We start from the raw sequence: 12,304 nt of genomic DNA on the forward strand, positions 1-12,304 counted from the left end.
TACATTTCATTAGTTACACATATCAATTGTGAAAAAGAAAATATTGTACTGTGTGTCTGAATATTACATGTATCTATATACAACGTTGATATTTTATAGGAGCCCTATATAAAATCCTTAAACATAACTCTTAGAGATACAGGAACTACTGTGACAGTAATCAAAGTTCTGTGGCTTATTTTCTTATTTTTTCATTTTTTCTTGTGTGTGTGCCTTGTCTTTCAGAGTTGGAAGAACACAAGGATTCCAAGCTTTGAATGTCGGTCATCTTACAAGATTACTGCAGCTAAGCTGAGAAGGCAGATGCAGCTCTGAGTACCGGATTGATTGAGCTGGTGTGTACTGCATGTACATGAAAACGCACACGTCCTTGTCATCACATAGACTTACTCTTGCATATTCCTGAGAGCTTTGCAATTGATGAAAATTAATTTAAGAACCAGATGGAACACCTTTCCAGCACAGGAATCGGTAACCCAAGGAAAGACACCTGCCAGTAATGTTCAACTTTCCCCATGGTCTTCACGGGTGAAAAAAGTTTGCAAGAAGAGGAAGAAAAAACACACTCCACACAGAAAAGGCCTAATAAATACCTCCACAATCTAAATCAATAACTGTGAGGGAAACAGAAGAATACCAAGGGCAGAGGAAACTGATTTTGTTATTGCAGAGAAACCATGTATGATCTTTGGCACATTTTGCTTTGGCCTCAGTAGTTTGTGAATGGACTAATAAATCGTGACCACATGTTGAGTAATGATGACTGGAAGTAAGTAAATTGAGGAACTATGGGACAAGTCTGGGCATTGAACTGAGCAAACCTCGTCATCCTTCTTGAGTTAACCAGGTCATCGCCTTGCATATTCTTTCTCCCTCTCCTTTTTCTTCTTTTCACTTAGTGTGGTATAAATACTAATTGATTGAGCTCATAAATGTTACTCAAATAAAACGATTGGAATACTTCATATGTTTCCTTCTTGTACAGCTGCAAATGTTGTGTCTGGAACTATGAATCTGTGCTGTAGACAAGCATCAAGAAGGAAAGATCCGATCAAACAAGCAAGGAAAATACCTAGAGAAATAGTGAAACCAGGAAGTCAGATTTTTAATGCTGCTTCTCTTTCTTTTTTAGATGATTATATTTCTTCCTTCCTTGAATTTTAGAAGATCTTGAAAGAGTGCTTACTTGATGTGCTTTAATTCTGGCATTTGTTTTTTACAGTAGGACGAGAAGTCTGTGATTGCTTGTAGCAGAAAAAAGGGAAAAGTAAAGGAAAACGAGCTTGACATTTTAGCCTGTTTTGGAGGAGAGACAACTTCACGGTTCACCTGAGGCAAACTTACCTGCTTTGAAAGCTAAAAGCTTTAGAGCGTTTTTGATTCCACTGTAAATGAAGAGGGGGTTTCTTTTTCATTCGTGTGTGACGGCAAAAAGTGGGAAAGCAGGCAAGATAGTGTGATAAACGGTTCAGGCTGTGTTGGGTCTCTGGTGGAAAAAAAGTGCTGCAATGAAAATTGGATTGGCTTTGGATTGCAAAAACTTTTGAGTCCAACAAGCAGTTCAGTACCAAGAGGGATTTCACATCTGGCCTGGCACACCAGTGCCTGCACAAGTTTGGGTCTGTTGTTTCGCACGGTTTGTGTGCCTTTTTTTCCCTTTATGCAATCTCTTTCAGCTTTAGCAGCAGAAATACATCAGATGGAAAAGATATGCCAGAGGGCAGCTTGGAAAAGATGAATGTCATATATATACATATATATGTATGTGCGTGTGTTTAAATTTCTGCAACCGAACTTTTGAAGAAAATCTGACTGGAGGAAATCTCAAAAGCCTTAAGTTACTTGAAACCTACACATTTGCAACTCTTTGTCTCTGGAATTGCATTACGCTAAACTGGAATCTCAGGCTGTATAAAGATTATATCAAGTTGAGCAAAAAGATGACTTAACCATTTCTTGAGCGCCTCTTATGAAGTAGCTGTTTCTCCAAAGGATAAGTGCACCCTCACTCTACAGACTCAAAAACAAAAATGAACCTGAATTTTTTTTTAAGCGTTACTTTTTCTTAGCCAACTGCCATCATCTTTTATAGAGGAATTTTTCACTATGCATTTGGTGGATATTTATAAACACTGACCCCATCCTCCTCCCTTTCAATGATCTATCCCAGGTCAGTCCTATCAATAAAAAAAAAAAAAAGTTGATTTAAATTTTGTGCACTAGACACATTACTTTCTTATGTCAAAAAATAAAATATTTAAAAAGCATGTTTGCAGCAGTGGAACATGGGCCTGTTCTTTGCAGCGATTCCAACATCCTCTGCCTCTCCTGGAAAGGGAGAGTTCCCAAAAGTGAGAAGGAGAAGCCCGTGTGCAGGAGGCGGTACTATGAGGAAGGCTGGTTGGCAACTGGCAATGGCAGAGGAGTTGTAGGCGTCACTTTTACTTCCAGCCATTGCAGGAGGGACCGGAACACCCCTCAGAGAATCAACTTCAATTTGAGGGGCCACAACAGCGAGGTAAGCAAACCGTGTGTTACGATTTAACGATTGAGTTTGGAGCTGGCTTTGGAAATTATAGCAAGAATTCTTGTAGAGCATTTCTGCTTGTAACCTGGTAGCGAGGTGTATGGAGGAGGCTCAGGACTAATACAAATGTGTTTGGAGGCTTTTTTTGATAGATTGAGAAGCTTGCGGCTTATGGTGAGGATGTTCTTTGGAAGCAGGTCTGGAGTTTGCCCAATTTCCAGGCAAATTCAACAAATGCATTTAAGAGCATTAAAAACTGTGATAGCTGACTGCTTTTGCATAACATTAAAGTCTGGCTTCGAAGACTAATGGAAAGGCAGAGGAGTGAGAGAGGAGCTCAGATAAAGCCTGCCAGTTTTCAGAAACTGCATACCAGGCTGTCCTGCAGCAGGCGGCAGTGTCATGGTAGCTGTCACCTGCAGGAAAACTTCAGCTCGTTAGTAAATGGAACAAATGGGACATACCAGAAAAGTGACAAGGTGCCCTGCAGTAACGTACTGTAACTTCAGGATGCAAGGCATTGTCCTGATTACAATGATGCAAAACCTCTTAAGTGTATTTTTCTGAAAGGGATAAATCTGTCGGTAGAAGCTGCTATTTCAGCAGTGCTTTATTGTCTTCCAGGCACCTGTCTGTTTCTCTGCATAATGCTTCAAGGGAAGCGTCAAGGATGCCCAGTAGTGTACAGGCTGTTAAGGGCAGGTGTAAGGATTCTTTTTCTTGCTGTGTTAACCCTGCGTTTTAGTTAAGCTATGTTTGCATTGGATGTGCTCTTTGAAAAGAGTTTGTCTGTATCAAAGCTTTGCTTCTAAATCTGCAGGAGGAATGACATCATATATTCTGAAGTTAAATCCAAAGATGCAATGCTCTTTTTCTTGTCTTTTGTGCTACTTATTTGTTGACTGTAATACATCTTGCCCTTTCGAAATAAGCAGCACCTAAGGTTGAGGGGTGGATGGGTTTGGTTCTTCTGTTAATAGCAATGATGATTCTGTTTTTAAGGAAAAAAAGACTGAGGGGTAATTATTTAGTCTTAAATAACTACTTCCACACATTTTGTACATAGGTATGTATAGACTGGAGTGTATTGTATGTTATATAGATTATGTTTATAGATGAGAGACAGATTCATGTACGTATTTGTATGGAATACAATAAAAAAAAAAAAAAACTTTCAGGTGCCTCTTCCTGAAGAGAGAAGTGTTTTAATCTAGTAGTCTGCTTTGGGCCACCTTGAGTTCTCAACAGGACTTTCAATTGTAAATTTGATTTTGTTTTTGAAATGCGAGATGCAAAGATCACTCTTCATTTGTCCTTATTTTCTTCTTCTGTAACTGTTCTGTGAACTGGACACCTATTGTTCTGCTTTTGCATAATATGTGTATTGGAAATAACAGGGGAAGTGCTGTTTATGAGAGTGTAAAGTCTTGTTGCAGAACGTGAAAATACAAGGGCAGGCTTAAGTACGTGCCAGTTAAGTGAAAAAGATGCTGATGTGCATGCTGCCCTCTGGTTTGGGCTAGTTTTGCCTTGCTTATGCGGCCGGCCATGAGATTCTCTTTCTGGGTTGCAGCATCATTGCTCTGTGGATTGAGCTGTGCTGTTTGTGCATTCTTTCCCCTCAGTGATTGACACAAGAATCTCAAATGGAATGAAAATGTTCTGTATGATTTTTTTTTTTTTTTTGATTCGGGCTCTTCAATTGTGCTGAGTCAAGCTTCTTATAAATTAAAAGGGTCGTGTTTCTGTAAACAATCTTCCTGGTGGCAGCAAATGTATGAATGACCAGACTAGAGACCGCTAATTCACTTCTCTGTAACAAGGCTGCTATGGTGGTGTCAAAAATGTGTGCTACCTAAGGAAGAAGGGAAGTGGCTTTTAGAGCAACTAGCTTTGTGGTGAGTCTGTGGCTGCTGTCAGATTTTCCTGCTGCGATACTTTTTGGGCATTGGTGTAGTAATGCGAGATGATTTGTTATAAAACACTCCTCACCAGGCTTAACGAGTGTTGTCCTGTCTCATGGAATAATCCTACTGGTTTTCCTAGGAAAGAAACTGAAATGCAAGGGTTGGTACTTCTTGTACGTTCCACTATTTACCTCTAAGAAGATAGTTACAGGAGGAAAGATGTTTTCTAAAGAAACAGTCTGTTGAAAGATTCTTTAAATAAAATGTTGAACAGTGCTTATTGCTGATGTTTGCATGAGTAGTAGTACATGGTTTTCTTTTCCCTCCTCATCTGAAACAGGAAGCCAACAGCAACCTTGTCTCTTGTGTATCACCTCGTACAATGAAAAATGCTAATTTTACAAGTATGTCCCGGTGTATGTGTCCAACTAAAGTTACATTTGTTGTACATCCCTAAAGGGTGTCTTTGACTTAAAAGTGTAAGTGCCTGTGTATTTCACTGACCACTTGTGGGATTGCATTGTGTTGTCTCATTCTCAGAAATGATGATTTACATGTCTGTATATTTTTGTTACACTAGCTTTATCCCAAAGAAAGTTCTTTTTTTTTTTTTTTTTTTTTTGCTTTTTCTGACATGCGTTGCTGCTTCAATATCAGTATGCATTCAATTATAAAGAATCAAATGCTGTAATGAACAAGCAGGAGATGCGAAAACACAAGCTAAATGCTTTCCGTTTGGGGTATAATTAGTAATATGCTGTGGGCAGAGCAGTACATTGTATTTCAGTTTTAGGGTGAAAATCTGGAAAAGGTAAAAGCAACGCTACTTAGGGGCAAGCACATGAGCCTGTTTTTTAAGCAGGTTATGAAGGTGGATGCTGGTCATGTATTTTTGTGACGTTTATATGGTTGCTGAAAAGATTCACTGAAATCTTTTGGTCCACAGCTCCTGTTTTGCTATAGGCGTGCTGGTACAGACATATCAGACCAAATGAGAAAGAAGAATCCCCAAGACTGAGTTACTGACAGGCATGTTGCAGTGGTGGATTCGCATGATTCATCACATCAGACAGTAATTGCCACTGAAATGCTTGGTAGTTTGAGCCAGGGTTGTTTTTTTTCATTTGCTTCAAGGTTGGTTATTAGAGTTGGAAGCTAGGAAGTGGCTGCTATATGACTTTTAATTAACAGCCTGATGTTTCTGTAGTTTCTTGGGAGAACAAAAGATAAAAATAAGCATATTCCATTTGTTCTATGGCAGGAACTGAGAACACCACATTTTGTGACAGATTCCTTTTATTTAAAAAAATACTTATAATCCTGATTCTCATTAACGTAAGGGTAAACATTCTAACAATTAAAATTGATGTGTATCAGAGGCAGAAATAGCTGTGCTGCGGAAGGAAGGGGAAACGTGTGCTGTGCAGCTGTGGCTGTTTCATGTGCAGTAGGAGCGAGCACCTCCTGTCATGGTAGAGGTCATGGTAGAGGACGTGTCTTGGGGCACGCAGTGGATGGAGCAGGTAGGAAAGGCCACGGAGGTGCACGGTTCCGTTTGGCTTTGGAGCATTTCCCTTGGCCTCTGAGAAGAGACTGGTGGAGGTTGCTGGTCTGGGGGTTTCTTAAGCCTGGGAGAAAGGCTAGAAGTCAGGGAGATGTGCCCACAAAGCAGCCAGGGAGCTGCTGAGGTGTGGTGGCCTAAAATATTTGTTCCCCTTCCCTGCATGTGTAAACACGGTGCTGTGCAGGAGTTGGAGTGAAATGTAGAAGTCTCTGATTTTGACCCGACATGGCTTCTCTTGACTGCATTGGGAAACAGCGTTAGAAAAGTACTTGAGCACATTCCTATTATGACTTTTGTCTCTGTAATAAATTACAGATTAAATGCAAAATACTGGGTCACTTCAGCAAGGTCAGGGTTTCATCTGGTGTGACCAGTAGGTTCTGAAGGCTGAACATTTTTTTATAATACTACCTGGTCCATCCTGAGGTCTCAAGAGAGATATTTCCGAGGAGGTCTGTGAAAGATGGTTAGAAGAAAAAACACCCTACACCTTATCCTCAGTAAACATCAATTAGCTTTACAGGGATTTTTTCTCCCAGTGAAAGATTTGCAAGATGCCTGCAAATCAAATTGGTTGGATGGTGCTGTTGTAGGCATTTATTTTAATGGATTCTGTTGTGTCTAGTGTATTAAGATGCTAATGGTTCTATGGCACTTGATGTTTCTTAATTATTAGTATTTTAAAATGTTTTGCAGGTGTATATTTTTCATTGTGCGAACTAAAAAGTCATCTTTGATGTATTCAGTAAGATTCAGTATGCTAATTGCTGGACTGAAACATTACCAAGAAGTGCAAGAATATACAAATTCTGATGCAGTGAATTAAGTAACACGCTGAATACATTAGCAAGTATGCATAACAATTTTTACTGTAAACATAAAGTGAAGTGCTCATTTCTTTGACTTTCTTGGAGTGTCCAAGTGCATGACTGTAGCTAAAAAAAAAAAACACAAAACAAAACAAAAAACAAACAAACAAACAAACAAAAAAAAAACACACAAAAAACACCCTGTTTTGCGTAGCACAGGATTTAGAAGTGAAAAGGGATGTAAATGTATCTCAGCTGAGCTGTCAAATGAATTATTTTTAGTTACAGCTTTTCAAAGGAACACTGCCCTTTCAAAAAATATTCAATAAATGGTGCTTCTCATACTACTTCTGTTATGGAAGTCTCTGGACAGTTCTTGGTTTGGTTTTGTTTTAGAATGAAAGGAGGTTACAAATCCTCTTTTCCTGTATTACAAAGAAAGCTTTCCTTTAGTCTGCCTACCTTTTGGGGGTTGCGTGCAAATGTTCAGAGCAATTCTAGTGGTACAGGCTCTTTTCCTTAAGTTAAAACTATTTCCTTAAGCATTAAAACTGAAAACAACAAATGAACCTTTTCATCAGTGTTTATTAGTTTGTAATGTTACTGGTAAGAACATAGGGAAAAATACATTTTTTTAAAAAAACTTTAATTGTAACTGGCATTTGGATCTTGACTGTAATTTCTATTATGGCTAGAAAAAAAGGAGTTGACTTGTGGGTTGACAGCATGGGTACCTCGTATCAATCGCTGTCCTCAGACATGTCTGGAACAGCTGCCATTTGTGAACACTTAAGAAATGTTGAGGTAAAATGAGGTAGAGAGATGCTGTAATGATGCCTTTTGGCTAGAGGCGCCCCAGTGGTACAAGGCACACGCTGATGTAAACTGCAGTGGTACTGCAGATCTTCTCTCCTGCTTTCCTGTCACTGCACAGAGAAGACAGGACAAGGTGTGCAGGCAGAAATACTGCCTTTTTGTTAAGGCAAGCTGGTATAATTGGAAAAATAAGGTATGCTTTTGGGCATACAAGGGCTTGTATTTCTGAAAGCTTGCCTGGTTTTTACAACACTGCTAGCTAATACAATAAAAGTTGTGAAATCTGTCTACAAACCATGTCCTTCCTCTGTCCTCAAATGGTTGTAGCCACAAAAAAAAAAAAAGAATATAGTGCTGCAGAGAGAGGCAGAATTGGTGCTTGTGTGAGAAGGGACCTGCAGGAGAACGGGTCCTGTGCCTGACTGGGTTGGTTCTGTTAACTTTTTGCTTTGTGACTAGTATTTGCTAGGCTTTTCTCAGTCTTTACTTGCACAAAGGACAAACACTGCGATTTTATGCAGGCTCCTTTTATTACAACTTTGTCTGAACTGTCTGTGTGGGCTTAGGCTGTGTGCTTTTAATTTCTTAATGCAAGCATTAAAAGAGCTAAAATACATTTTAATCCTCTTTATTAAGAGGATTATTTAGTCTTTACCAGTATTTTAAAATTATTAATTTTAAATCAAACTTCTGATGGAGCTTAAATATGTTCCATGGCATGCAAAAAGAGTCTTTCATAGCCTTTTCTTTAAGGTTAATGATGAGAAACCCTATATGTGTGGTAAAGAGGTGAGATTACTGCTCTGATGTCTAAGCATGGTATATGAGCACCTTAATAAAAGTCACAACTCAATATGTAATTGTGAAGGCCTTGTGTATGTACAGGTACAGGATCTGCTGAGCATTTGAATAGTGGCAAAATCAGGTTTTATGATAACATTTCTGAGCCATAATAGTCATTAAGGACACTGCTTTGCTTTAAACGGTTCCCAGAGGAATTCATCAAATTACAGATAGTCTGAACAGATAAGATACCCATTACGAACTATAAACATTTCACAATATAATTGAACATAAAGCACCAAGTAATTGCTTGTCAAGTGTAGACAGAATGTAGTAGGATAGACAAAAAAAAAATAAAAAAATAGGCACTTGTCCTTGGGCAACCAGCATCTCTGCTCTGATAGCGTCTTTTATGAACATGTGCACAATTTCTGAGGGAATTCAGTATTCTTTTTGCATTACAAGTTTCTTTGAAGAGAAGTAATCTGTTTGTCTAACAAATTTTACAGGAAGTAACAATAATTAATTTTAATTGAGAAATCTTATGTTTGTGAATTTTCAAACGGAATTGGTAGTCTTAAGATTTCAGTATAGAATTGTGACAGTCCATCTCTGGGTTTATTTGAGAAATGTGTGTATTGGAAAATTATCCCTATATATCCCTCTTTTTCCTTTTTTTTTTTTTTTTTTTTTTTTTTGCATTTTAAGGAAATTAAATTTACACAGATGACGTTATTGACAAAGAAAACTGTAGCTTTGTTTAGCCTAGTCAGATTGTAATAGAACTCGAAACTACAGTTGATTTGTTGCTATTTGAGATGTGCCAGCAGGAGGGAGCTTAAACCACGCACCCTGATGAACAGCAGGGTTCCCAGGTTGGTGGTGGAGGATGTGCATTGGTGGAGCCTCATTTGGCATTTTTGGTAGCACTCTGCAGACAGCAGACGTCTGTCTGTAAATCTAGGTGAAAGCCTTTGGTTCTAAACTGGTGGAGTAACATCAAAAACCGTAACTCTTGAAGGCAGGCAGAAAGTGATACAGATGCAGAAGTATGAAAAGATGCAATTTGACTTTGGCTAAAATGAGAGAACAAACTGATGTGCCAGAGGAGGCAGAGAGCATCTTTCTCGGGATAAATCCAGATGATATTCTAAGTTGTCAAGCACAGTCAAAATCCTCATGAGGAATTAATGGTAGAGATGATTAAAATGCAGAAAGTCAAAGCTGTTGGGTGTGAGGATAACTTCACAAGGGAAACAGAATTTGAGAAGGAAATTTCTCACTAAGCAGCTGAAGAGGAGAAGAAACTGTTCACATGGCACAAGAACCAATAAAACCCATGCCCCTAGGAAAGCAGTTTTTGTAGAAGCTGCAGAGTGTAAGTCTGTTGTAAGGTATATAAATCTGCAGCTCTGGGTAAAATGAGGTGACAAAATGCAAAACATAGGCAGGGGAAGATCTGACTTCTGGGGAAAATTGTGTCACACGATAGTAGTGCCCTAATTACTGCATTGGCTCGAATGTGTGTAAAATAAGAAGGCAAGAAACTGTTCTGTCAAGGACAGACAAAATAGAATTGCCAATAAATCTGCAGCCAGCACATCAGCACTACCTTGAGTAAATATGTGCACGTACGTGTGTGTGTGGGGGAGAGAGACAGAGATGTAGCTGGAGTAGAACCAGTCTCAGAAATGTCTTGCTCCTCAGTTCAGAAGTATTCAATGAGGAAGCTGTGCTTTCAGCTGCTGCACTCAAGTGATAAGGTTAAATACCTTGTTAATTAATAAAATGTGTTGCTGTGGGAGGAATTGTATTTACTTTTGAGACTGGATGCTCAAAATGTGGTTCCTTGAAATACAAGGACCTTAAAAGTATGCAGAGGACTAAGTGGCTATGAAGGGCTGCAGTTTGCAAGTGCCTGTCACTTCTTGTTGTGGTTACAGCGTGAGTTACCGGAATATGCTTCATGACCAAAGTGGACCAGTACTGAAGCAAGTGTATGAAATGGAGGAACATTTGATGTTACATTACTGGCACAGACTGCTTTACTGTACAAAGTGAGCAGTTAGCATAAGTTATGTTTAGCAGTGCATAAGATAAATGCTTTCTCACGTATGTCATCTTAACAAGTCTACTTTTGCCTGCAGACACCCCATTGATCACAGATGTTAAAGCAGGAATTGCTCTTTTCTCATGGAATGCCATCAACCCTGTATAGGATTTATTTAAATTTCATTGCATTTCCAGAATTCTTACTCCTTCCAGAATAATATCCTGCAGTTTCTTTGGACTTAATAGTCCTTTTACTAAATAGGGAGTGTAGACCCTGCACTCCTCTTGTGAAAGAAGTCTGCATGTCATAGGGTCTTTTGAATATTAGCAATATTTAACATTTAAAAAAATTAAACATTTTAAAAACATAGTTTTTGTTTATTGATATATATATATATATATATATATATATATATATATATATATATATATTAGAATATATATGTTGGTTTTGTCTGAGGGAAATCAGAAGTCTTCTTCCTGGCCTGTATTAGATATACCATAGCTGCAGGAGCAGGGAGGTAATCGCTCCCCTCTACTCGGATCTGCTTAGGCCGCACCTCAGGTGCTGTGTTCAGCTTTGGGCCCCTCAGTACAAGAAGGACATCGAGGCCCTGGAGAGTGTCCAGAGAAGGGCTACGAAGCTGGTGGGGGGTCTGGAGCACAAGTCCTGTGAGGAGCGGCTGAGGGAGCTGGGGTTGTTTAGTCTGGAGAAGAGGAGGCTCAGGGGAGACCTCATTGCTCTCTGCAACTACCTGAAGGGAGGTTGTGATGAGGAGGGGGTCGGCCTCTTCTCTCAGATAACTAAAGATGGGATGAGAGGAAATGGCCACGAGTTGTGGCAGGGGAGATTTAGATTAGATATCAGGAAAAACTTTTTCTCTCAAAGGGTGGTCAGGCACTGGAACAGCATGCCCAGGGAGGTGGTAGAGTCACCATCCCTCGCGGTGTTCAGGAAGTACCTGGAGAAGGTGCTATGAGATATGACTTAGTAGCTTAGCTGGCAGTATTGGTGATAGGAGGATGGTTGGACTAGATGATCTTGTAGGTCCTTTCCAACCTTGTGTTTCTATGATTCTATGAAACTGTTTCAAATTATGGAAGGTTAAGGTTAAAATTTGTCCTCCTGTGTTGTAAATACTTACTACAGAAGAAATGCATCCACATGGAGGGTTAACAACTTAGAACATCGTCATTTTGCCAAGTACTGCTTATTCAAATTGTTAGGTGTTATAGTGTCCATAACCTCATTCTGTTGATTTAAACACATTCAAATTAGGCTTTGGCACCTTACTATTATGTATTATTGAAGGCCCTACATGAAACTGGAATCTCATTGGGGTAATCATGGTAACAGTTCCAGTAGTCCCTTTCACTTCATACATACTCAGCCAGCTCACTGCTCAGCACCTGAAGAGTGAGGAAGGAAAGAACTAAGCTTTCTGTTCCTCTTTGTTGCTTGCTCAGCTGTCTTGTTTTGAATGAAATAATGCCTGCTCTTCCTATAGCCATTCATATACTTTCAGTGTTACTTTCCTACAAGTTGCCCATTTTTAGTGTCGTAAAGACTCAGTGGTAATGATAACCGAAACTAAACACCTTTTTGATATATATATCCAAGATGAAAACTATCACTGTGCAGGAACAGGCATTTTGTTACTTCACTTGAGATATTTTATTAAGGCAGTTTCTCAGAGTGCGGCTTTAGTACTGAAAAGCAGAGAGATTTAATACCAAGTGTATCTGTCTGAAAATGATAAGACACACTTAAGCTATTTTAAACTTGGTATTCTGGGGTAGCAGTTATTTTTAAGTTTCTTGAGGTCCTTATGTTTGTAATTTTTGG

At 39.1% G+C, this 12,304-nt stretch overlaps 1 protein-coding gene across 9 annotated transcripts in view; it reads left to right on the forward strand.

The window, feature by feature from the left end:
• Positions 1-12,304, forward strand: part of TULP4 (TUB like protein 4) — a 155,704-nt gene that overhangs the window by 27,163 nt on the left and 116,237 nt on the right. For all 9 annotated transcript variants that reach the window (XM_082756607.1, XM_082756600.1, XM_082756608.1 and 6 more), the window contains one exon: positions 226-2,518. In XM_082756607.1, coding sequence (XP_082612733.1) covers positions 2,267-2,518 — 252 coding nt within the window. In that variant the 5' untranslated portion in view covers positions 226-2,266. The remainder of the gene's footprint in view (positions 1-225; positions 2,519-12,304) is intronic.

Source organism: Aythya marila (genome assembly GCF_965140915.1).
Source record: "Aythya marila genome assembly, chromosome: 3".
In the NCBI taxonomy this organism is placed as follows: domain Eukaryota; kingdom Metazoa; phylum Chordata; class Aves; order Anseriformes; family Anatidae; genus Aythya; species Aythya marila.